The 26802-nt window shown below is 45.3% G+C and overlaps 2 protein-coding genes across 2 annotated transcripts; one reads left to right on the forward strand and one right to left on the reverse strand.

Moving 5' to 3' along the window:
• The first annotated feature begins 7760 nt into the window (after positions 1-7760).
• On the forward strand, positions 7761-8075 carry LOC134384411 (small integral membrane protein 12-like). Its single transcript, XM_063105931.1, has one exon. The coding sequence runs from the start codon at positions 7761-7763 to the stop codon at positions 8073-8075; it is 315 nt and encodes a 104-aa protein (XP_062962001.1).
• Positions 8076-16218: 8143 nt separating this feature from the next.
• Positions 16219-25511, reverse strand: LOC134384412 (uncharacterized). Its single transcript, XM_063105932.1, has 2 exons — positions 23586-25511; positions 16219-16372 (listed from the first exon to the last, which is right to left on the reverse strand). The coding sequence occupies exons 1-2, from the start codon at positions 24932-24934 to the stop codon at positions 16219-16221; spliced, it is 1503 nt and encodes a 500-aa protein (XP_062962002.1). The 5' UTR covers positions 24935-25511.
• Positions 25512-26802: the final 1291 nt, after the last annotated feature.

Consider the following 26802-nt stretch of genomic DNA (forward strand, 5'->3'; position numbering starts at 1 on the left):
TTGAAGATAGCCTTAGGGAACCTAACTTGTAAGTAGATGAGCTTTGTAATAAAAAGTTAACTTTATCATATTTTTCTCAGACTGTTAATGTCCTCTTGCATCAGATGGACCATGTTTATGTCCCTGATCTTGAAGTTAGCCAGAGTTTTTGAAACTAATAAATAATTTTGTAATCTGGAAGATTTTTCTTTGTAAAAAACCAGTGGCGTTTGTCCATTATCCTATGCAGCTGGAGCTAGGATGACTTGAGTTTGGTTTGGAGAATCTGGATAATCACATAAACATAATCACACAGGAGCAGAGACTAAGGATGATTACATTCTAATGAGAGTCATTTGCAATATCTGATCATGTTTAAGCACAGGACCATTACAAATGATTTCATAATGGAAAATAAACGGGCCACACAATTCAGTATACATAAAGCATCTGGTGACCTTGTCTGTAACTGCTCAGGGAGGGAGTTCACAGGAAAACTGATGATCTAAGATTATGATTTCCCCAAAGTTGCAGAATAATGCCATTATACTCTAATTTTCAATTGCTGCTCCATGGACTTGGTTTTTACAATTGTATAAGATTCTCAAAGACTCTAAGCTTTGCAAACTCCGGTTACATGATAAAGTTCCTGGCCAGTCTCTTTTAATTTGGGAGTATACTTTTTACTGTCATTTGAGTTCTTCATGATGACAGTTTTTCCTTCCTCTACTCCCTGACCTGACCTGCCTCTTTCCTCCACCCCCATTAGTACTGAGAAAATTAATATTTCATTTGGAAGTGGGATGTTTGAAGGGCAGATCATCTTTACAGTTCATTTTATGTGTCCACGAAAATCTTTAAGCTACAACTTTGGTAGCATTTTTCTTTCGTCCAGTTGAATTTTTTTCTCATTTAATGGGATCAGTAGTTCAAAGCAGGATCTGTTTACTTTTGGCTCAATTTCCACCCCACTGGTTGTGACTTTTAGATGTGTATGTGGAATCTTGTTCTCAGAGGAAGATCTAAGGAGACCCTGTTATAAGTGTGGGTTAACCACCATAAGGCACAGCTGGTGCAAATCAGCATGATGCAGCAATGGCTGAGGGTTATTGGCAGAGCTTGTGTTTGAATTAAATACTAAAGAAGAAAAGGAGCTCTGTACTCTAGGATAGAGAAGGGAAAAGCTAGGGAGGGAGAAGGGGGGATATCAAAGATAAACAGGAGAGGAAAGACATTAAAAGAGCAAGGATTTTCCTAGTGACCTCATAAACAAGTAGTAAGGGGTAAACCATATGCTATGTAAAGTTTTATTAAGCAAAATGATATATATACATGAGAGATACTCAAAAAGTTTATGGAAAGATTTGTATTATCTTTTAATTCCATTTTCCATGAGCTTTTTGAAATACCCTCGTAATCCTTCACGGTTTGATGGATTTGGGGCACCTTATGTTATATGATATGTTCCTGTTCTTTATGGGGGAAAACAGAGGAACTGTGGAGTAGCTTGATAGCCCATGGAGAACTGGGAGGTTTCTTGAAAGAAGTTGGAAAGAACAGAAAATCTAGGATGAAAAAGGGTACGGATTCCATATCCCAGATTCTTTGTCCTCAGCTTGATTTGAAGTATGCCATCCGTGGTTCAACCACATGTCTCCGATTCGGGGTCAAGATATACATGGTCAGTTTAAGTTTCTCTGAGTAGGGCGACATGCTTTCCCAGATCACCCAAAGTAGGCTCAAGCTTTATAGAATTAGCTGTATCTTTCCTGAGGCCTGGATTCAGTGTTCCTTTGAAGGCAAATGAGCAGTGAAAGGTGGATCAATTTCTGAGAGACCGTCAGGTTCCAGCTCCCTGGCAGAACTGTACACCTGGCACTGCTGGATCTAGAGCCTTTCTTAGTCTATTCTCTCAGTCTTTCAGGGGACACCTGTTGGTGGCTGGGAGGAGAGAGGAGGCAAGACTTTCTCCTGCCCCGGAAGACAGACTCTTATCAGTAAGAGAGCAGTGTAGCTGCCCGTTTTCTGAGATCAGGTATTAAAAATGGTGATTCTTATTTGTAGCACTGCAAAATTTTCTTTTTTTTATCTTGAGATCAAAGAGCTTATAGTTGCAGATGTGCTCAGATTTCAAGGTGAATATGTGAGATGGCCCCCAACGCTAATTCTAGGTCAGTGTGTGAGGTAGCTCCCGAAGTTATTCTGGGTCAAGGTGTATGTGTGAGATAGCCCCCAAGGTTAATTCTGGATCTTTATATGTGCATTAGATATTAGTGCATGTGGTAGCTCAGGCATTGATCATGTCTGTGGATGATGTTAGAAACTTTTTTAAAAAATTGAAACAAAATTGATTATACATATTTTTTCAGTACAGCATTGACTACCAGTATTTGTGTACAATATGTGATGATCAAATCAATATTACTAGCATGTTCATTATTACAAATGGTATTATTCTTTGTGTCCCTTATCGAATTTCTCCCTATTTCCCTCCCCCTCCCTGTTTCCCTCCTCTAGTAACCACATGTCTGTTCTCTCCTTCTGTGCTGGAAACTTAAAACAAGGGAACAGGTAGAACTGTGAGGAAAGACAGTTTATAAATTTGTGTCTTTTTATGAATGACAGGATAGCATTAGCGTTGAGTTTTGTAACCGATTTGAAAAAAGAAGATATTTTGTGCATGGTATGTGGGTGAAAAACATATTTCTGAGGAAGAACTGGGTCAGTTCAAAGAAATATCGATTTATAAAAGAGAAAATCGGTATCTAACTATCATGAAAAATGCTCAGGTCAAATATGACTAAACTTGATTCAGCTTAGTTTCTATATAAAGTTCTTAGTGAGTTATAAAGGGCATAGAATTTGATGGAACTCATTTTGATTCTAGTTTCCTTCCTAGAGTAATACCTGTAAACAAGTAGAACATTCTTAACGTGTTGGATGAAATCATTTTCTTCAAAGAATTATTTTAATAGAAAAAAGAGCTAATAGTATGATAGCCTTAGTCTTAAGTAGAAATGAGTTGTCTCTGAAGACGTAACTATTTTTTGTCGGGTGAGCTTAATTTAGCAGTTGCACAGATATTTGAGATCTGGTCGGTGTTATTATTCCGGACTACTTTGGAACAAATACCAGGTGATGTAATTTTAATGTTTTTAATATGCTTTGTGTCATTTTTCCCAGAAGCATGATAAATTTGAACCAAGACATCTATTTTACTTTGGACCAGTCACCTTGCATCGAGGGCATCCATTTTTGAAACAGTCATTTGGGTTGAGGGAGACAGGATATGGCCTTGAAACAGATCAAAGCTAATTGGCCCTCAGGGTAAATAAGCTCACGACCTTGGCCTCATTAGCCCTGTACTGTAACTAGTTGAAGTAACCCGCCCTGCCAGAAGTTCCACCTCCCTAAAGAAGCTCCAGCATCTAAAAATTATCCAACAAGGCTTGTAAATTTGCTGACCTAACTTCTTCTGCCCTGGTGATGAATGCTTAGATGATGAGTGAGAAAAGGTGGAGATTCTGTGTCAATCCTGGCATGAGTGACCCTGGGATCACTGTCAAGCAGAAATAAAGTGTTACTCATGCTCACTTTATAGGATTTGTATCCAGGCCAACGCCAGTAGATATTTTACTCAGATAAATGTTGATAGCCTTGCTCCATCATGAAAGCTGTTGAGGTAGGTTTTGGCCAATAGAAAGCCTCCACGTGTATCACAAACAAAAGATGTGACAGGTGACACTTTGAGTGCAGTAGACTCTTTTGCATCTCAGTCTTGCCTTACCTCTTCATACTGTCTGGATAAATTATCACATATGCCACACCAACCCTAACTGTGAAACAGATTAATGAAGCTGCAGTTCGAGACTGTACACAAGAGCAAAAGGGTTTTCTCTTTCCTAGGCCCAAGAAAACAAAGGAGTCGTGCCGTTCAGTGGAAACGGAGCCACCAGCAGTTCCTGACAGTCTGTTCTCTGCTGCTGGTTTATATTCCCCACACTTCAAGACCTATTGCCAAGTAGGTTTATCAACATTCCCTCAGAGCACCTCTTTTCTAACCTTCTGATTGGCTAGTGGGATGGGCAGGGGATAGGTGTGAACGTTTTGGTTCTTCCTATTTTCAGGCAAGGGCCAGTTCCTCTTATCAAAGTCTCTCTTCCAAAGTAAAATAAATAGACAAAAAATTCAATTAAAAACCCAGATGAGGCAATTATTACTCTTCTTCTTTCCACTTCCTCCTTCACCCTAGCACACAGTAAACATTTTCTGCAGAGGCCAACTTCTTCCTCTGTGTAGACTGGAATATTTCCTCTTTAGCTTATAGATTTTTCTGCATAGAATCTCTTTTTTCTTCCCTCTTTGACCTCACAGCCAACTGATGTTGAAGACACTTAGAAACTCATTAAAATAGTAATGGAATATTTATTAGGGTTTTTAATATTGGGGAGTGGTAATAAGAAACCCAAAGTGGGCCTTGATCTCTCTCCCAGATGCCAACCCACCCTATTAAACTGACCTTCCACCCCATCTCAAGTTGCTTTACTCAAAGTTAAGCACTGCTAACCATTTCTTGAGATTCTTTCCAGAAGAAAATATCATGCGTATACCTGAATGTATATATGTACCCATCTCCACGTATAATGTGTGTATTTTAGCACATAAGGGATTATACTGTACATAGTGTTCTGCACCTGGCTTTTTCCCCTTAATGATGCATCTTAGAAATCGTTCCATATTGGCAGACACAGATGCAACTCATTCTCTTAATCACCGCATAGTAATCCATTATATGGATGTGCCGTTTTTATTTATTCAGTCCCTGTACTGATGGACATTTTGATGTATTTTTGTAACCATGACAAATATAACACTTTGGTGACCATCCTTGCCCATATGTCTTGTTAAAAGGTCCCATGCATATTCGGAGGGTAAATTCCTAACAGTGACGTTACTCCTTCAAAGGGAATGTGTGTTTTTCATATTGATAGATATTTCCAAATTGTCTTCTAAAAAGGTTATGCCCATTTTTACTCTCAAGAGCATAAAAATCCATTTTGAATAGATAGAAAAATAATATTTTTCTCAGACTTGTGTAGCTGGTGTCTGTTTTTATTCTTAAAGTGTTCTCTGTGTTTTAGCTTCTGGACATCTGATACGTTAATAAGTGATGCTCAAATCATCTCTCTCCCCTGCCCTGTCCTGAGGATCCACCCAGCTCCAAAGCCAATCAATAGAGTAGCTCTTGTCCCACACCTTAAAAGTTAATGTCCAACCTGTGCCAGGCCAGAAAATGTTGTGGGTTCTAATTATGAGGACTGTCCACTGATGGCACTCTATCCCCAGATACGTACCACAAGGGACACCAGGGCTCCAATCCCAGGAAAAGCATCCCAGGAGACAGGATTGACTATCCCATCCCAACTCAGACAAATGGGATTTTGAGAGGTTATCACCAGCTCTGTTGCTTTACACAAGCAAGAGAGAATCTTCTTTGATGCTTGTAAAGGAAACTCAACACCTATAGGCTTCATCAGGGAAATGGAGCTCATCATGCAGACAGGAAAGCTGGGAGGAATGACTAACCACCTGAAAGCTCTTTGAAGCATGTTCCATCACAACTAAATGCTTCTTCATAAAACCTGATTTTTTTTTTTTTTTTTATAAAACCTGATTTTTGATGTCTGTTTGGCATCATAGGCCTCTCAACTATTGGGCTGTCAGACCTAGGATTTGGCACCATGTATTTTTACAGTTGAATAGGAATATTAAACATGAAAGCTACTCAAATGTCTGATATTACAGAATAATGTAGGCAAAATAGATATTGTGGTGGGTAGATTATAGTTATTTTATGTTGGCAATGTGCTTCAGCTACCGTACAGGGACTTGGTGAGATTGCTGTCATATTTGGTAAAGTATCTGCAACTCCTAGGAGGAAAGCTGGAAAAATGAATGCAAAATAATGATGCACAATCTGCTCGACTCTCCCCTGTCACACGGTGGCATAAAAACTAGCAAAATAAGAGGGCAGTAGGATCTCCATGTTTAAACCTCACTGCTGTACAGGGAACAAGAGGCCAAGTATTGTACCAGATGCAAGAATTAACTTTGCCCACGGGGGGGACAGGGACTTCCTGATGTATTAACTGAGAGAGGGAAGGAAAGGGAAATAGGAAGAGAACTCCAAACAGAGAGGCAAAAGGAAAGGAAATAAAGAACATATATAAAGAATATATAAAGAATGTCATTACCTAAAGGACTCTCAGTGAATTTCCTTAAAATCCCCAGGGACGGGGCCCTTGTCCCATGCTTCAGGAATGATTTGACTAAGGATGCTAAGCAGGCACTTGACAGTGTGAACTTGTTCAGATGGTCCTTGATGGGCCATTATTCATTTTCTGAAATTGAGCCAAATCTCTCTTTTCCTCTCTTCCTTTCTCTTTCTCTCTCCCCTAGCTACTTTGCTTTCCTAAGTAATCAGACATGGATTTTATTTTGAAGATGTTTACATTCTTAGGGAGATAAGTCATTTAAAATAAGGAAGAATGCAACAAAATCCATAATGAAAGTCCAGATAATGAGCCACAGGAGGTCAGAGGAGGGAGATGAAATTTCCACCTGTGGTGGGGCGGGGGTTATGGATTGTGGTATTTTTGAGTTTAGTATTTACTATGAATGCCTAAGTTATGTGGGTATGGAATGGGAGAAACCCCTTTCCAGGCTGTGAGGTTGGCAGGAATAAATCAGAGAGATTTGGAAGCATGGAGCATGCATAGGGAAGGAGGATGAGATTGTTTTGACTGGAGTGTAGGGCACACAAGTGTAGTGAGAAAGCAGTTTCAGTGGGACGGTGGGGCTCTAATCTGCAGGGCCTTGAACGTCCATTGCCTTTGGTTAAGCTATTGTTAGGAAGGGCCTGGTCCCCTGCAAAAGACAGGGCAAACTGGGAGGGGCTAGATCTGTCGGTGAGGATGGGGCAGGAACCGTGAGGAAGTCTAGACTGGCAGACAAAGCATTGGAAGGGATGTGCAGAAGAATATGGCAACAGATGACAGGTGGTCACCTGGGCAAGCAGAGTCTGTACTGGGAGATGGTGACAAGTCTCAAGGAGGGAGGTGCTGGTACCGTGTAATGTAGAAACAGGTGGCACTTAGAAATGTGATCGGGAGTGAGGGAATAAGAAAGTCTGACAGCAGTTAGCAGGCTCCGGCCGCTATACTCAGGTTCACGGGAAGACTTCCAGGCTCTGGAAGGAGGAAAGGGCAGAATGGAAAGCAAGAAACTGGGCCCCTATCCCAGAGGGACCAGGCAGATTTCCAAGCCAGGAGTCAGACCTGGAACACGGGGCCTGATTAGCACTGAGAATGGTTCGATGTTCCATTCCAGAGTGCTGAGCCAAAGTCTTTTCATTCCTTCTGCTTAAGGTTATGATTGATCTTAGATGTTGGGTTTGCAGGTGGGAGCAAAGAGGTCCAGCTGTGCAGAGGGGAGGAGGCAGATGCTGGAGAAACAGACAGGGTCCACTGCTGGCTAAAGAGCTTGGGCTTTATTTGGTAGGCAAAAGGGGAAATGTGGAAAAATTAGAACAGGGGAGCATCTTAACTGGAGCTGTATTTGAGGAAGATTACTTTGATTCTAGTGTATAAAATGAACTGGCATTAAGTGAGTCCTTACCTGTAACAGATTTCTGGCATTTCCCTTCCTAAACACTTGTACTTCTCCAGTGTGTTCACTTCTCTCCGTGCCTCCTTCTAGAACTGTGGGATAGGAGTGGGGGCATGACCCAGCGTGTGGGTTGGGCCGCAGGTGTCACATGGCCTGTGCTTTCGACCGTGGTGCGTACTTATGCTCCCTATGTCACATTTCCTGTGGCCTTCATGGTCGGGGCTGTGGACTACCACCTGGAACGGTTCATGTGGGAAAAGAATCCCCAGCCTGTAGAGGAGGAAAAAAGCATCTTCGAGCGCTGCCAGGAGGATCGCAAGCTGGATGAGCTGCTAGGCAAGGACCATGCCCGGGTGGTGAGCCTTAAGGACAAACTGGAATTTGTCCCCACCGCTATCCTGAGCAGAAACCACCCAGAGAAGAATTAATGGAGGACATAGGGCCCTATGGTCCTACTGTGGGCCATGACTGGCCCTGCCACCACATACACTCAGTCCCAGAATCCACCTCTGATTTGCTTTGTTGCTTATTCTGGCCCCTCCCATGCCACACAGCCACACACATACTGACTGCTCCTTTATGGCTAGGCAGACACAGCAGCAGCGGAGGGGCTGGTGAGGAGGAAGACTCTTGAAGGTTCTGGCCTGAAGGCTGCATCTGTCGTGTGGTGGCCACGACTGACTGCTCAGGCTTCCAAGCTTATGGGTGCACTTCCAGGGGGAGTGTTATGAAATGAACATTGGCTGTCAGTCTCCATGAGGAGATGGTTTGGCCTCCAGTGGGAATGGTCGCGATTTGGATGTTGCCTTTTAGGAAGGATACCTACGTGTCTAATTCCAGTTTGCACTGGGAAGAATTCAAAAATCCACCTGACTCCCTTCACTAGCATGCCCTGTCCTTTGTGCTCATTCTTACCGAAATCTGCCCTGCCAGCTTAGGAATGATATTCCCTGGGGAAGGAAAGCATTTTTCTGTTCTTGGAAGCTCAGGCTGTTCACTGTGGGTCAGAGAGAAACATGTGCCTGGTGAATTTGCTTGAAAACAGTCACCATCTTTCACCTCCATTGTTGTATAGTACAAAAGTGATGGATTAAAGTAGCATCTGAGAACTGAAGAAAATAATAATAAAACTGTGGGATAAACTATATTATTAAAATTAATAAAATTAGGGCCGAGCCTGTGGCACACTCGGGAGAGTGCAGCGCTGGGAGTGCGGCGACGCTCCCGCCGCGGGTTCAGATCCTATATAGGAATGGCCAGTGCGCTCACTGGCTGAGTGCCGGTCATGAAAAAGACAAAAAAAAAAAAAAAAATTAATAAAATTAATTAATAAAATACCAATTCCACCTTTTTCTTTTTACCCTTTTAAGGTGGCCTCTCGAGAAGTTAGAATTACACAGGTGGCTCACATTGTATTTTGATGGGGCAGTGCCGCTCTCATCCTTTCTCCATAGTGCAGTCAGATCTGTTTAAAATGCAAGTCTTCTCACATAACTCACCTGCATGGAATCTCCCGATGGTCTGCACTGCCCCCGATACAGTCCACATTCCCTGACAGGGCTCTCAAGCCCTACCTCCTGTAAAGCTAGGGCTAATGTCGAAATCCTGCCGATGTAGCCAATCGTCAAGCTACACGACCACGCCACTTGTCGAGGAAGGCAAATCATAACTAAAGCCAAAACGTTTCATTATTTTAGTTATACTAAGTTTCCATTTGTATTGTCAGGGCTAGGGCTCAGACCCTTCAAACCCATTGTGTGGGCTGGGTCCGCAGACCCCTCACATGCAGGTCCACGCTAGGTCATTGGGAAAGATCCCGGAGCCACTGGCAGATGACAGGAGCTCAGTCCTTAGCAACAGCAGCAGCAGCTTACAGGGCCAGCAGCTTACAGGTCTGGTGGTGGCGGCGGCCTGCTCAGAGGGTCCCGGGGGCCCTGGCAGCAACAGACTGCAGCAGCAGTAGTGGCCTTGCACATGGACCCCCGGGTCGCACCCCGAGGGTGGGGAGCGTTGCGGATCAGAGCCATTCGTCATTTATACTTAAGTCATAACCCAGGACACCTGGGTGCACATGCGCAATTACATTAGACAATAACCAAGGAACACCTGGGCACACGTGCATATTTACATAAAATGCTCAGCAAGATTCTGAACATCTGAGGGGCCCTGACCATTTTCCTGTCTTTTCCCAACACCTGCTCTCTCAACAGCCCCTCCGCACGGTGCTCATTCTTCAGGCACGTCAGACTCTCTTCAGTTCCAGCCGTGACATTACCTTGTTCTCTGGCACCCAGGCCTTCGCTCGTGCCATTCCTTTACCTAACCTGAACATTTCTCCCCTTTTTCATCTGCTCACTTTTGCTTCCCATTAAGGTCTCAGCTCTAGACACCGCTGACTCCTCAACTGTGGGTTAGGTGCCTCTCCTCGTTGCTTGGGGCCCCATGCTGTGGCTGCCCCATTACAGTATTTCTCACATTATTTGTAAGGTCCTATTTACTTGTCTCTCTCCTCCTCCACCTAGACTGTGAGTTCTCTGAAAGCGGGGACTCTATTGATTCCCACAGCGTGCCCAGCACCTAGCCCAGGACCTGGAGCACAATATTTGCCTGCAGGATGCTATGAATGAACACATGGGGCAGTCATGCCAGGCGATACGAACCTGAACCAGGAGGGCAGCACCGGGCATGAAAATGATAAGACATTCAGGAAAGAGCCACTAAGGACGTAATTCCTGTGTGCTGGCAACTGTGTGATACCCTCTAATCACTAATGGGTATGAAAACCTGATGTATTTCATAAGATGCCATACACCTCAAATAATGTAAACAATAACAAAGATACAAACAAACAAAGGAATCTATTCTTTTGAAAGTAGTGTGGTATTTGGAGTTGGAAGACTTGGATTTGAGACCTTTGTCCATATCATCTGTGGTCTTTACATTTCAGTTTCTTAGGTTGTAAAATAGGCATGGTAATACTTCTACTTTGGGGGTTATTAAGGGAATATATGTAGAAGCACTTTGTAAACTGCAAAGTGACAGAGAACATTAGTAATTACCAATACAGAAATATTTATACCAGCAGTTAGTTGATAATCAGGCTGTGGTGACTAAATTGTACATAATTCTGACCCACCCAAACGATGTCAGCCTTAAGTAAACCGCCCTAGCACAGAAGAACGTGACAGTCTACTCTGGCCAAAGTGACATATTTCCATCAATATGACTCATGGAACTCTCTGGGGATGGAGCGAGCAAGAGGTGCAATGGTGCGTGTGCCCAGGTGGCATGGCTGGGCTGGGTGGCCTCCCTCCTCTGCTGGGTCTGTGGTGACCCACACGTGATCTCTAACTTTGGCTCACACCTTTCCCTCTGCTTGGATTTTTCTCTTCTTTCCTCCTGCCCTGTTTCCCTAAACCCCTCCCCTATCATGAAACTCTAGTCATACTTTGATCCTTCTTCAGGAAGCCTTGATGGGCATGATTTCTCCTTTTTCTGAGGACTCACAGCATTTAGTACTTCTAAAGCTGTCTTTTTTCCTCCCTCAAAAGAGATCCCAATGTCTGGTCTCCTCTCCCATTCACTGGTCAGGGATAACACTCACACATATGTATTTCCAAGGTGAGAACTGAAGGAGGCCCTTTCATCCAACCTGTCTGTACTCCTGTTCCAGGCATGTGCCAGACTCTCACCTGGATTGTACCATGATGGATGTTCTAAGTGGAAGGACTTGTAGCAATGGCGTTCTAGTTCGGAATTGAGAGTCAGGATGGTTCTGCAGAAGCCCACGATCACTCCCTTCCCTCTTGCCTGCTTGCTTTGTTCATGCCTTTGTTTGCCTCCTATATTATTCTGAGTTCTTATGAGAATCAGAACCAACAGGAGATACACACACACACACACGCACACACACAAACACGCACACACACACACGCGCGCGCACACGCACGCACGCACACGCACGCACGCACGCACGCACGCACACACACACACACACACACACAGACACATATAATGACGAGGTATGGCCTCGTGATCATGGAGGCCGAGAAGTCACAAGATCTGCCATATGCAAGCTGGAGACCCAGGAGAGTTGGTAGTATAATTCAGCCCAAGTCTGAAGGCCTGAGAAGCTGGGGATCAGATGATGTGAATCCCAGTCTGAGCGTAGGAGAAGATAAAAAGATGAGATATCCCAGCTAAAGCAGTGAGGCAGGAAAAAAAAAGGATGAATTCCTCCTTCCCTCTCCTTTTGTTCTGTTCAGGCCCTCAGCAATTGGATGTTGTCCACCCTCATTGGGGAGGGCAACCTGCTTTACTGAGTCCACCGATTCAAATGCTAATCTCTTCCAAATGCAAAAAACACCCTCACAGACACATCCAGAAACAATGTTTAATCTGGGCACTCCTTGGCCCAGTCCAGTTGACACATAAAATTAACCATCACACCTTCCTTACTTTGGGTCCAGGACCAGTATGTACAATTCAGCACTTTACATGTGGTATGTGCACTATTGAGGTCAAATAAATAATTATTTACCTGGCCCTTGACGGAGGATTATTTGAGGGATTATGGGGTTACATGAAATAAAACAAAAACACACCTCGTGTTTCCAAGGACCATATAGCCGGGTAGTATATTACGTTATGAAGTTAAATTAGTGCTCAAGAAGAAAAGATATAGCACTATTCCTTTTTAGGAAAAATGTGTAATATCGGCCTCCTTGGCATGTTTGTGAGCTGGTGAGGCATACCCAGGATTTGTTTCGATCTGTGATCCCTGTGACTCCTGGGCCTTTCCGCCATTCTGTTTCCTCTGCCTGGATTACTCTCTTTCCCTCCCCCAACCCTTTCCTCTACCATTTTGGGTTAATTCCACCTCATCTTTCAGTTCTCACCTTAGAGATCATTTTCTCTGGAAAGTCCTCCTTGAATCCTACAGGCTTAGCCTATGTACTCCAAAAGCAACTGTTCTCTCAGTATTTATCATACTGCAATGTAAGTGCTTTGTCTGTTTCTCCCTGTAATCTATTACACCATGAGGCAGGTACCATGTGTGTCTTGTTGGAAGTTCTACAATGCCTAGCACAGTGCCTGATATATAGTGGACACACGGTAAATGTTCATTGCATAATAACAGATAGGTAAGCATCAGAACAATTTCAGAATCAGAGTACATCAGAGTAAGTCTTGGGACATTATGATCTACCCTTTGGCTAAGTGACTCTCTTACCTCTACTGATTTCTGTTCTATTTAACAGGCATATCAATTGGGATGTGGGTTTGGCTGCTTGTTATTTCTGTCACAAATCAGTTCAGAGACAGGCAGTCATGGCTGTTATGGCAGCTCTGTTCTGTGGGATAATAGTCAGAACCAGGCCTTTTCTGTCTTGCTGCTCCCCCATCCTAAGACGATGCCCTTGTGCCCATGGTTTGCTGCCTCAACAAAATCCTAGGAGGTCCAATTTTGTCTGGGAATCCTTGGAACCTACACCCAAGGTCAATTTTTTTTTGAATTTTTATTTATTATCATTATTTTTTCCCAAAGTCAATTTAATTTCTTTTAGGTACTTGGGAATGATTCTAGGACCATCTGGACACTCTGGGCAGCTTGAGTCTGGTATGGATTTGTAGAATTAATTATTAAGGAATTTCTCACTGCTTGACTAATCACCACTTTACACCAAGCCCTCTCAGGTGGCAAAGACAAAAAACTTAGCCCAGGTTGGGCATGTATGCCAAGAATGCCAACTGGTCCTCACGCTAAGGTCACACAGTCATCAACCAGGGAGCTATGGTTTCCTCAGGCACAGGACACACTAACGTAACAGAAGGGCATCCTGGTTCCATATCTTGGATATTGTAAACAGAGCTGTGATGAACATGGGAGTGCAGGTATCCCTTTGACATGATGATTTCCATTCCTCTGGGTATATGCCCAGAAGAGGGATTGCTGGATTGTATGTAAGATCTATCTGTAGTTGTTTGAGAAACCTCCATACTGTTTTCCATAGTTGTTGTACTAATTTATAGTCCCACCAACAGTGCAGGAGTATTGCCTTCTCTCCACACCCTCACCAGTATTTGTTATTCACCGTCTTTTTGATTATAGCCAGTCAAACTGGGGTGAGGTGGTATCTCAATGTAGTTTTAATTTGCATTTCCCTGATGACTAGTGATGTTGAGCATTTTTTCATGTATCTGTTGGCCATTTGTATGTCTTCCTTTGAAAAATGTCTATTCAGCTCTTTTGCCCATTTTTTAATTGAGTCATTTGTTTTTTTACTGTATAATTGCTTGAGTTCTATGAATATTCTGGATATTAATCCCTTGTTGGATGCATAGTTGGCAAAAATTTTCTCCCACTTTGTAGGAACCAGCCTAAATGTCCGTCAATGGATGATTGGATAAGGAAAGTGTGGAATACATACACCATGGAATACTACTCTGCCATAACAAAAGAATGAAATACTCCCACTTGCAACAACATGGATGAACCTGGGGAAACTTATGTTAAGTGAAATAAGCAAAGCACAGAGGGATAAATACCGCATGTGCTCATTCATATGTGGGAGCTAAGAGAGAAAGGAAGGAAGGAAAGAAAGACCAGACTAGTGTGGTGGTCTTACAGAAGGAGGGAACATTCCTAGGGCTACAAAGCAGAGTGGGAGCGAGAGGGGGAGGGGGAGGGAGGTTGGGGGGAGTTACAAAAGCAATTTCTGGTAATTTGTTACCTCATGAATATTCATTATAAATAAATAAATAAGTAAAGAAAGAAGAAGAAGAAAAAAAGAAGGCATCCTGGAATGTTGTAGGAGAGAAATTCCTTTGAACAATGTTAAATGGGTTACCTATTTTGCTGTAAGAAAAAAGCATATTGCTTATTTGGCCCTACAGTTGCCACAAAATTTATCATTGCACCATCATTTCTTTACAATGTCTTTCTGTTGAGTTTATGTTATTCTAGAGAGAAATCATTTGGTTTTGTGACTAAGGTTTGAGATAAAAGCCAGCCTGATCTATCAATTCTCCCTCTCAGAAACACACACACACACACACACACACACGCACACATGCACACACACGCATGCATGCACATCCTATCCCTGGAGGAAAGGAGAGAGGTAAGAGGAAAAAGGGAGAAAAAGCAGGGTAGGGGCAAGAGCCATATGCACCTTTCTAGAAGCTCAATAAACCACAGTAACTACTTCTCTGTTTCCTCCACCCCAAACTAAACATATTTTCATTTTGTAGACCTCACTTCATGTCTTAGACACAACAGAATCAGTATGGGTCACTATGAGTTGATTCTGCCAGTTTAACAGGAAAAGAACAAAAACCAAAGATCTGTCTAAATTTGTTCCTGGCAAAGGCAATATATGAGGTATTTTCTAACTTTTAAAAAGATATTATCTATTTGATATACAATTCACAATCAATTCTCTAAAGTGGTAAAATTCATTTTTCTTCGTGTTTGTATGTGTCTCTGTGTGAGCAGTTACTATATTTGCAGCATTTTGGTTAATTTTTGTTAAAGCTATATTTCCATTATATAGTTTTTCTTTTCTTTCCACCTTCTCAAAAGTTCTCCTTTAAGGCAGAAACTTTCCATTCTTGGTTTCATCCAAAAGACAAATATTTCTGGGAAAACACTGTGTTTAAGCTGTTCAGCAATTCTGGTGTTATGTAACTGACCACACTAAGACTTTCAATTAACTTTGGTTACATTTTATTGAAGCATATCATAGAATAGAATAACGTGATAATTTTTCAAAATTTTGTCTGTTTTTAAGCAGAGAAAACCCTCTTAAAATATATGCAGTATTTTGTGATAATGGTAGAATGTAAATCTTTTGTTTGAAGTGTTCTAAAGTCCATTGACTGTATTCCAAGACTGATGTTAATGTGTGTGACTGAGAATTTTTAAGGGCAATGAGCTTTCCTTTCAGTATTAGTTTCCATAACTCAACCTCTCCTTGCTTTTCTTTCTGTCTTGCTCTCTTCTCTGTTTATTTTTGTTTCGTTTCCTTCAGTGCAGGGTGCATCTTGAGAATCTGTTTAGACTTTGCTCTTCTTGTACTACAGTATTCACGTGACTCCACGGATTCAAGCAACTTCTTGCACATGTACTAACAACTCACCTTCTTCATTTCGAGGCTTTATCTCTACTTTCCATGTAAATATCTCTGTTTTCTTTCTTCCCAGAACTGAGCTGATAATATTTTTTTCCCCAAAGCGGTAGCCTTTCCCATTTTCTTTTTACTTTCATGTCCTCATCACAATCCCAGTGTCCTAGTCTTCAAACTTTGAAATTGATGTTTGGTTTTGTTTTTTGCTTTTCTTTCTCATTTACTTGCAATATTCTGCCTATTTTCAAGCTGTAATGTTTATTTTTCCCATATCACTCTGATGCATTACTTTGTGTCAAAACCCTTATATTGTCTCAAACAGCCTAGGTGTTAATTATTTGGTACATACATTGCTATAACAGCCTCCCCTCTGTGCTTTCTCCACTCTAAGCTAACCTATGGACAATATTAGAATCATTTTGTACATACTCTATCATTTTAGTTATCTTTTAAGAAAAATTTGGCGAGCACAGAGGAGCCTGAACCATTCGCCCCTGGGGCCCGGAAGCGACTGCTGGAGCCGTGGGCCTCCGCCCTGCCTACCACCATCCACCACCTGGCTGACCACCGAGCTGAAACCAAAAGCTCCTGGGGCTCTGAGATGGGGGACCAAGGGCCAAAGCCCCCCCCACCCCCAAAACATCTTAGAATGTGCTCGTTAGATACAAGTGTTTCTGTGGGGTGTGTAACTTTTCTGTTCATGTCTTTCACCAAGCTTCTGCTTAGATTTTTCTAATTCATTTTTTGAGTTCTTTTTTCATTAAGGACGTTAATCTTTGTGTTAAATTTGTTTCTTATCAATTAACATAAAAATTAATTAAAATGTTAATTTTAAAAAGTTCATGGAAAAATGGAATTAAAAGATAATATGAATCTTTCCATGGACTTTTTGAAGTACCCTCATATAGGTTCTCTTATTGCAAATTTTAGAAACACAGATAAACATAAATAGTAAAAATTGCCCATAATTTCAGCACCCAGGGAAAACTATTATACGCAAATACTTTTTCATTCTAGATAAATATTATCTGTCAGCTCTTACTCTACAATTTAAAGAGTGAAAATCTCAATGTACAACTTAATACATTTATATGTATTCATATAAAAAGAAAAAAGAAGCAAAATAAAACTAAAATATATTTGTGAAAAAAGAAAAAGAAAAATTTAAAAATCACTACCAACTGGCTACTTTATCCACACCTCATCTAGACTATATGGTTCACTTTTCCAACCAAATATCGTCTCCTTCCATCTCCTTTGAATGTGCCATTTTCTCTACTGGAAGATCCCTCTCTCTCTCTCCTAAATCATATTTCTCTTTTTCTTCAAAGGTAGTGATTAACACAACCTTAATAAAAGATTCAATTATCTAAGAATCCTTATTTTTTAAAAAGATGACCGGTAAGGGGACCTTAACCCTTGACTTGGTGTTGTCAGCACCACGCTCAGCCAGTGAGCTAACCGGCCATCCCTATATAGGGATCTGAACCCGTGGCCTTGGTGTTGTCAGCACCGCACTCTCCCGAGTGAGCCACGGGCCGGCCCCTAAGAATCCTTAAGAGTGCATACCATCTGACTGATTTTCTCAGTGACTCTTGGTACCACATTGTTCAGTCTGCCCTGCTCTTTTAATCTGTATTGCTAATCCATGGCTTTGTAAAGTCATTTTCAGTCATTTCCTTAATACCCGTTGCTTTGGATTGAGTGTCCCCCCAAAACTTGACCCCCACCATGATAGTGTTAAGAAGGTGGGAAATTCTATTATGGTAATTGAAAGTGAAAGACTCCCGCAGTGGGTAGTCAGTCAGTTCAGGGAGACCCTCCCAAGGAACAGCGAGACCACGGCTTCGGATGCAAAAACAAGAGGTTTATTGAACACACAGGTACCCGGGCGACTCAGTCTTTCGAAAGACTGGCGCCCCGAGTGGAATTTCTGGGCTCATTTTATAGCAAAAAGCGCGGGTACAGAAGCGAGAAGCAAGGTAATTGGTTAGTTTAAATCAAGCCAGGGGTGAACTTCGGTCAAGTGGGAGTCCTTGAAACAGCTGAGGGGCACTCTTGAAACTTTAACTGACTTGTCTATTTCTGGGAACTATCCGCCCTTGGCTCCGGGCTGGGGCCCAGGTGCATAACTGCAGATATCTCAGACCTGCCCTCTTGGCTGTACTTTCCCTATACCCTTGTAAAAAGCACTTCCTTCATTCCCCCATTTCTCTTGTGGATCGCTCTAATCTTAGAGCGGAATTAAAAGTTATCTTCGCCATTTAAGGTTTGGTATTTTTGCCTAAGGACCAGAATCTTAACTGCACTTACCCTATCATTGATGAATTGGACTAGTCTATTGATGACGTAGGGCCCAAGGGTGAACAACAGAAGGAGGAGTAATAGGGGCCCGGCGATGGTTGACAGTAGGGTAGTGAACCAAGGGGAGCTATTGAACCAACCTTCAAACCAGTTTTGATCTTTTTGGCGCTCTAACTGTCTTTTATCTAGTCTTTGTTTGAGTTTGGCCATGGTGTCTCGTATCACACCTGAATGGTCTACATAAAAACAGCACTCCTCTCTGAGGGCCGCGCAGAGGCCTCCCTCTCTTAAAAACAGTAAGTCAAGGCCTCGCCTATTTTGGAGTACTACCTCAGATAGAGAAGTCAATGAGTCCTCTAACTTGCTGACTGAATCCTGGAGGGCCCGGAGGTCAGTGTCCATGGCAGTCTGGAGCTCGGTTAGGCCCCGCTGGAGGTCTATAGGTCCTTTAATCAGAGCAGCCGAGCCGGTACCTATACCTGCCACAATTCCCAGTAGGACAGCTAGGGTAAGTGTGAGAGGTTCTCTCTTAAACCTGGGATGAGGGTTGTCATAGGCCTGCAACAAAGTTTCTTCAGGATGGTAATAGATGCGAGGAATCAGCTGAACCTGGACACAGAAATCCTTAGACTGATTAAAAACTGAGAGGGAAACGCAAGGGGTGAGACCGGTGCTGCAAGCCCACCAGCTATGGTTGGAGGGGAGAAGGTACTGATGGTCCCCGGAGGAATTGATGGATAGGGTCTGGTTGCAAAGATGTTGATGGGTAGAAGGTATTGTTCCTATACATAACCCTTGTCCTGTGACCTCTGTGAGAGTAAGCTTTCCCTGGGTCCCCCAACGGCAACTCTCGGCGCTGGTATAATTGGCCTCTCCCAAAAAGGCTATTCCTTCATAGTAGGGGGGGCTTATGGCCAGACAGAGCCAGCAATGCTCTGTGGCGTTCGGGTTGGTGGCATTTAGAGCTAGGAAGGCCCCCTGTACAAGACCAAAGAGCCTGTCACCCGTGGTGGGGGGTAGAGTGCCTGGTGATAGGAGGCTCTGTGTAGCAGTGCTCCTTTGTGCCGCGGGGGGTTGCCTGCTAGTCATTGGGAACAGCTTGTTGCTAGGAGGTCCCTGTTCTGCAAGGACGGGGTCGGGGCCCACTGCCACAGTTGGCATATTGGTGATATCTAGGCGAATGGTGAACAGTACACCTGGATCGTTTCCCGTCAAATAGAACCTTAGTCCCCAGGTTCTTCCTTGTGCCCAATCTCTGGAATTTTTTCCTTTCTCTGTGAATTTTATTTTAAGGGGGTTACACCAGCCGGAGTTGTCACAGCTTTTACTGCTACCGTTACGTTCTACAGTTATGAGGTCCCATGAGGAACTAGGTCCCCAGTAGACTGTCCCCGTGGTTTCACAACCCCATTCTTTGCAATATAGGGATTCCAGCCCTCCGCACCTTCTAGCTTCTGAAAGGGTCCGGCCATCCCGGGGGCACACGTAGAAGGGGGAAGCGGCAAGCCTGTTTCTAGCTCGGGGATAGCTGCACCCTGGGACCCCCCAAGTGATCTGATTATAAGCTTTTGTATAGTCTGAATCAGGGGGTCTGATCTGGGCCTTGGAGGCCGATACACTGGATCCCGGGATATCCCAGGTTTCAATACCCGCCGCCAGGGCACATACATCAGGTTTAAGATCGGGCCACCAAGTCCAAGGAGGCTGGGTAGCCTGTTTGGTCCAGACAACTTCTCCAGTTTGGGACAGTACCTTCCAGGTGAGGATCACAGGCCGGTGGGGGTTCTTACCCGGTGGACTCATTTTTCCGCCGCCGAATACGCAGCTTAAGAGGATGATCAGTCCTTTCCAGCTCCCAGGTCTCGTTTGGTGCCGGGGGTGGTGCAGGCTTGAGATGGGAAGCATGGACCCAGGCAGCGATGCCATCAACTTTTACTGCGGTCGGGGTGGTCAGCAATACCAGATACGGGCCTTTCCACCGAGGCTCAAGGTTGCTGGGTCGATGGCGTCTGACCAGCACTCGGTCTCCGACCTGGAACGGGTGGGGGACAGCTATGGTACCGGGCTGATATGCCTCTTTGATCTGGTCCCAAATCTGGGTCTTCACAACTTCTAGAGCCTTTAAATGGGTAAATAAGACAGGGAGAAAATTATCATCGGGACCCAGTGTTTCTCCCAACTCAAGTATGGGGGGGGGTCCCCCGTAGAGGATTTCATAGGGAGTTAGACCGTACTGGCCAGGGGTATTCCTGGCTCTGAACAGCGCTAAGGGAAGGAGGGCCACCCAGTCTTTTCCACCGGTCTCTAAGGCCAATTTAGTTAAGGTCTCTTTGATGGTTCTATTCATTCTCTCTACTTGACCTGAGCTCTGGGGCCTATACGCACAATGTAACTTCCAATTTATCCCCAGTTGTGTGGCCAGTCCCTGGCTTACCTGAGCAACAAAGGCTGGGCCATTATCTGACCCGATCACCTTGGGGATCCCGAAACGGGGCAGGATTTCTTCTAGTATCTTTTTACATACAGTCAGGGCCGTTTCCGTTTTGGTAGGAAAAGCTTCTACCCATCCAGAGAAAGTATCTACAAATACTAGCAGATACCTGTTCCCATACCGGCCAGGCTTTACCTCTGTAAAGTCTACTTCCCAGTATACGCCGGGTCGATCTCCCCGTTGTCTTTTTCCGGTCTCTCGGTAGGTGGTAGTCGCATTAGTCATGGCGCAAGCTGGACACCGATTGGCGACTTCTTGAACAGTGGACCGGAGGTTCGGGATGGAGAGGCTGGTGCGGCTTGCCAGTTGAAGGAGCTTTTCTGGTCCTAAGTGTGTTAGCTGGTGTAACCGCTGAATGAATTCCTTTCCCTGGTCAGGAGTGAGCTCTCCTGGCCTGGTCTTAGCTTGAGCAGGCTCGATTGGCTCTTGAAGCTTTATAGTTTCTGCTAGCACCCTGACCGACAGGGCGGCTTGTTTTGCAGCCTCGTCGGCCCTCCGGTTCCCGGCCGCCACAGGGTTATTTCCTCTCTGGTGGCCCGGGCAGTGGATAATGGCGACCTGCTTAGGGAGGTGAATGGCCTCTAGCAGAGCCAGAATTTCTTGTTTATTTTTAATGTCTTTTCCAGCAGAAGTGAGCAGTCCCCTCTGTTTATATATTGCCCCATGAATGTGAGCAGTGGCAAAAGCATACCTGCTGTCCGTGTAGATGTTGATGTTTTTCCCTTCGGCTAAGCGTAATGCCTGCGTTAAGGCTATTAGCTCGGCCTTCTGGGCTGATGTCCCTTCTGGCAGGCTGCTTGCCCACACCGTCCGTTTGCCGTCTACGATGGCGGCCCCTGCTCTCCGCTTACCTTCCACAATGAAGCTGCTACCGTCTGTATACCAGGCAGGCACTCCGGGCAATGGCTGGTCCTTCAGGTCCCGTCGAGTCCCAGCTTCTTCAGCAAGGATTTCTGAGCATTGGTGTACTGGGGTGGATTCTGACTCGACTGGTAGTAGGGTAGCTGGGTTCAGGACAGCAGGGGGCGCGAAAGATATCCTTTCGTTTAGCAGCAAACTCTGGTAATGAGTCATTCTGGCATTGGTCATCCACCGATTGGGGGGCTGCCGCACAATACTTTCGAGGCTGTGGGAAGCAATCACAGTCACATTTTGTCCCAAGGTTAACTTATCAGCGTCCTTGAGAAGGAGCGCCACTGCTGCAACCGCTTTCAGGCAGGTTGGCCACCCGCTGGCCACTGGATCCAGTTTTTTTGATAGATAAGCTACTGGCCGTCGCCATGGTCCTAGGGTCTGAGTAAGCACTCCTCGGGCCACACCGGCTCTTTCATCTACGTATAGAGTAAACGGTTTGGTGAGGTCTGGGAGAGCCAAAGCGGGGGCAGACAGCAAGGCTTCTTTTATGTGGTCGAAAGCCTTTTGATGCTTTTCAGTCCAGGTAAAAGGAATGTTTTCCCTTGTCAGAGGGTACAAGGGTGCAGCCAGGGAAGCAAACCCAGGAATCCAGAGCCTGCAGAATCCGGCAGTACCCAGAAATTCGCGGACCTGCCTGGGGGTTGTGGGAGTAGGGATCTTCATAACTGTAGCTTTCCGGGCCGGGGTCAGCCATCTTTTTCCCTCCTTGAGCAGGTACCCCAAATAGGTGACCTCTTTCTGGCATAACTGGGCCTTTTTAGCTGATACCCGGTACCCCAACTTACTCAGTCCCTGCAAGAGCTTTTGTGTCCCTCTTTTGCAGCCTTCATATGTGGGAGCTGCCACTAGGAGGTCGTCCACATATTGGAGTAATATGACCTGGGGGTTGAGAGCCCTAAAAGGAGTTAAATCCCGGTGGAGGGCCTCGTCGAAGAGAGTGGGTGAGTTCTTGAACCCCTGTGGCAGCCGTGTCCAGGTCAGCTGACCAGTGTTACCTTTTTCTGGGTCTCTCCACTCGAACGCGAACAGTGGCTGGCTGTTGGGGTGTAGTTTGAGGCAAAAAAAGGCATCCTTGAGATCCAAGACTGAGTACCAAGTGTGACTAGGCGGAAGGGAACTCAGGAGGCTGTATGGGTTTGGGACTGAGGGATGAATGTCTTGCACCCTTTTGTTAATTTCTCTCAAGTCTTGGACTGGCCGATAGTCATTGGTCCCTGGCTTTTTTACTGGTAGCAGAGGGGTGTTCCAGGGCGACTGGCAGGGCACTAAGACCCCTAGGTCTAAGAACCTTTGGATGTGGGGTCTGATGCCTTCCCGGGCTTCTTTAGTCATTGGATACTGTCGGACAGCCACCGGTGAGGCACCCGATTTCAGCTCTACTACTACTGGTGGGACGTTATTGGCCAGTCCCATACCTGTCTTTTCTGCCCATACGGTGGGAAAAAGTTGGAGCCAGGATGGGTCGATGGAGGGAGAGGCCGGCTTTTCATACAGCCGGTATTCTTCTTCTAGGTTTAGGACCAGGCACATGGTAGAGTGATCTCCCCATGTTACTTGTGGGCCCTCTGTAGAAAACTGGATTTGAGCTTTTAGTTTGGTCAGGATGTCCCGGCCCAACAGAGGAGTAGGGCACTCAGGTATGACCAAAAAGGAATGGGTCACTTGCTTATGTCCGACCCTTAAAAGTCTCTGTGTGGTCCAGGGGTAGACTTTGCTGCCGGTCGCTCCTACTACGACTGTCCGCCTGGACCCTACCTTCCCCATGGGTTGGGTCAGTACCGAATGTTCAGCCCCGGTATCGACCAGAAACTCGATGGGGGTCCCCTCCACTGTCAATGTTACCCTAGGTTCGGGGAGGGGGTCCGAACCTTGACTCCCCTAGTCGTCTAGGGATAGAACCCTAGCTTTTTTGTCGTTTTTCTTTTTTCGGGGGCATTCCCTTGCCCAGTGGCCTTTCTCTTTGCAGTAGGCGCACTGGTCCCTGTCGAGAGGAGGCCTTTTGTCCCTAGGTGTCGGTCTTGCCCGGTTGCTCAGGGTCCCTTTCTGCTTATCTGTAAACCCTTTTATCACTTACTACTGTGGCCAAAATCCTAGTTAAATTTTTTTCTTGGCGTTTATCACGCCGCCTCTCTCTCTCTTCTGTCTCTTTTTTTTCTCTTTCCTGTCTTTCTTCTTCTGTCTCTCTCTTGTGGTACACCTTTTCTGCCTCTCTCACTAAATCTTGTAAGGAATAATCTTGGAGCCCCTCTAGCCTCTGCAACTTTTTCTTGATATCTGGGGCTGCCTGTCCGATGAAGGCCATTGCAACCGCAGCCTGCTGCCCCTCAGAAGAGGGTTCAAACGGAGTGTACCTTCTATAGGCCTCCATTAGGCGTTCTAAGAAAACCGAAGGGGGTTCTGCCGGTCCCTGCAAGACCTCTCTTACCTTGGCCAAATTGGTGGGGCGCCGGGCTGCCCCTTTGAGACCTGCCACTAGAGTCCGGCGGTAGACCAGAAGACGCTCCCTACCTTCGGCCGTGTTGTAATCCCATTGAGGTCGATTGAGGGGGAAGGCCTCATTAATGAGGTTCTCGAGTTGTGTAGGGGCCCCGTTGTCCCCGAGAACGTTCTTGCGGGCCTCCAGGAGAATCCTTTCTCGCTCTTCAGTGGTGAAGAGGATCTGGAGTAGCTGTTGGCAATCGTCCCAAGTGGGCTGATGAGAAAACATAAGAGACTCAAGGAGTCCCGTGAGTCCTGCTGGTTTTTCAGAAAAAGACGGGTGGTTAGACTTCCAATTGTAAAGATCTGCTGAGGAAAAAGGCCAATATTGTAGAGGAACTAGGCCGTTGGGCTCGGCTGGGGGTCCTATGGCTCGGAGGGGTAAAATCACAGTGGAGTCAGGACCTGAGTCGTCTGCCGGACTGCGGGCACGGCGACTCCTGGTCCTAGCGGCTGGTCCCTCAGGATCGGAACTATCGGGCGCCTGGCCCGGCACCGGTCCGATCGCCTGAGGGGCCAGAGGAGGCGGCAGGGCCGCCGGGTAGGGCGGGGGCTCAGAGAGAAGGAGCGAGTCGTCTGGTGTCGGGAGGACGGGGGGTTGGGGAGGGGCGGAAGGCTTCCTTGTAGGTGGCCTTTGAGTATTTTCTGATCCCGAAACAACAGCGACTTTGCTGGAGGGTGGCACCCAGGGAGGGGGATTCTGGGCGAGGTCTTGCCATACCACGACATAGGCAACCTGGTCCGGGTGTCCTCCGGTCTCCTGAAAAACAATCTTTTTAACTGCAAAAATGACAGTAAGATCAAAGGTTCCCTCTGGCGGCCAACCTACGCCGAATGTGGGCCACTCAGACGAACAGAAAGTCTGCCATTTTCCTTTTTTGATCTCCATGGACAGATTGTGAGCCCTGGCTTTGACATCTTTCCAATGATCTAGAGTAAGGGAGAGGGGCGTAAGGGCACTTTGCCCCATCTCGAAAATTTCCAATAGGGGAACGACGACGCAAAGACCTATCACAACTAAGACAAAAAGAAACCAGAAACGGCGACGAGACCGAGTGCCGTAGAAATAGAAGAAAGAGTCCGATGGCAGAGCGCGCCTCCCGAGACGCGGTGAGACCAAAACACAATAATCCTCTGCCAAGGGGTCCACCAGGCGTCCCTGGTCCTCCCCTGATCCTGGGACGTCTCCCAGGATTGCCGGGTGGCGAGCCCCCGAACACGTCTGTTCGCTACCCGCACTTCGCTCCCAGAGCGACTAACCCGGAACAAACTGAAACCAAAATGCGCGCGCTCAGAAAAGACAGTCAGAGTCACAGGATTAGACACAGAAACGAGACACAGAGCAGTCGCTGGCCAGCTTACCTCCCGCAGGTGGGTCGGTGGTCCCTGGGTAGGGGTCTCCGATCCCGGACGAGCCCCCAAATGAAAGACTCCCGCAGTGGGTAGTCAGTCAGTTCAGGGAGACCCTCCCAAGGAACAGCGAGACCACGGCTTCGGATGCAAAAACAAGAGGTTTATTGAACACACAGGTACCCGGGCGACTCAGTCTTTCGAAAGACTGGCGCCCCGAGTGGAATTTCTGGGCTCATTTTATAGCAAAAAGCGCGGGTACAGAAGCGAGAAGCAAGGTAATTGGTTAGTTTAAATCAAGCCAGGGGTGAACTTCGGTCAAGTGGGAGTCCTTGAAACAGCTGAGGGGCACTCTTGAAACTTTAACTGACTTGTCTATTTCTGGGAACTATCCGCCCTTGGCTCCGGGCTGGGGCCCAGGTGCATAACTGCAGATATCTCAGACCTGCCCTCTTGGCTGTACTTTCCCTATACCCTTGTAAAAAGCACTTCCTTCAAAAGGTGGGGCCTTGAAGAGGTGATTAGATTGTAGGACCATGCCATAAGTGAGTGGATTAATAATGGTGGTCAGGAGCATGGTTCAGAGGGCTTAAGAAGAGCATGTGAGAAGTTAGTCTTGCTCTGCTTTGCCAATTTCTGCCATGTGAAACCCCTACATTGCTGTAAACCCACCACCAAAGAGAACCCTTATCAGATGTGTCCCCTGGACTTTGGACTACCCAGCCTCTGAAAGTATAAGCAATAAATTTTGTTTTCTTATAAATTTCCCAGTTCCAGGTATTTTATTCTCTGCTTTTAGAGTATAAGCAACTTTGAGGTAAACAATATATAAGATTTAGGTATATGATTCAACTACTAAGCACTTACTGAATTCATAGCATGGCATCTCTCTATATCAAGTTATTTATTGAGCATCTACTATGTGCTAGGCACTGTGTGAGGTGCTAACATACAATGGTGAGAAAAAATGACATTAGCCCTTCCTTCAGACCGTTTATAGTCTAAGGGGAGAAATAGACATTTATCAAATAACTATACAATCAAATGTAAATTTACAACTGTGATTCTACAAAGAGTGGAAAATGGTGCCATGAGAGCTCATAATAGGGGCATTTAACCTAGGAGAGGAGGGAAGGATGTCCCAAACAGGGAGAACCACATGTGCAAAGGCTCTGAGGGAGCCAGATATGTTTAAGATATTGAGAAAAGACTGGGATGGCTGGAGCCCAGGTAGGATAGAGTGAAAGGAGGCTGGAGAGGTAGTCAGGGACCATCCTGGGCAAGGCCCTATGGGATGTGAAAATGATTTAGGCTTTTATCCTTAGCAATGGGGATCCACTGGAGGGATTTATTTATTTATTTATTTATTTATTTATTTATTTATTTATTTATTTATTTATTTATTTATTTTGTGACCGATAAGGGGATCGTAACCCTTGGCTTGGTGTCATCCGCACCGCGCTCAGCCAGTGAGTGCACCCGCCATCC

This window comes from Cynocephalus volans, chromosome 8 (genome assembly GCF_027409185.1).
Source record: "Cynocephalus volans isolate mCynVol1 chromosome 8, mCynVol1.pri, whole genome shotgun sequence".
Taxonomy (NCBI): Eukaryota; Metazoa; Chordata; class Mammalia; order Dermoptera; family Cynocephalidae; genus Cynocephalus; species Cynocephalus volans.

Coding starts and splice junctions, on each gene's coding strand:
- LOC134384411 (XM_063105931.1), top strand. CDS start 7,761: ATGACCCAGCGTGTGGGTTGGGCCGCAGGTGTCACATGGCCTGTGCTT.
- LOC134384412 (XM_063105932.1), bottom strand. CDS start 24,934: ATGGGGCAAAGTGCCCTTACGCCCCTCTCCCTTACTCTAGATCATTGG. Junction 16,373..23,585: donor GATAAACGCCAAGAAAAAAA/TTTAACTAGGAT, acceptor CCCCCATCTCAG/AGCCCCAGGAGCTTTTGGTT.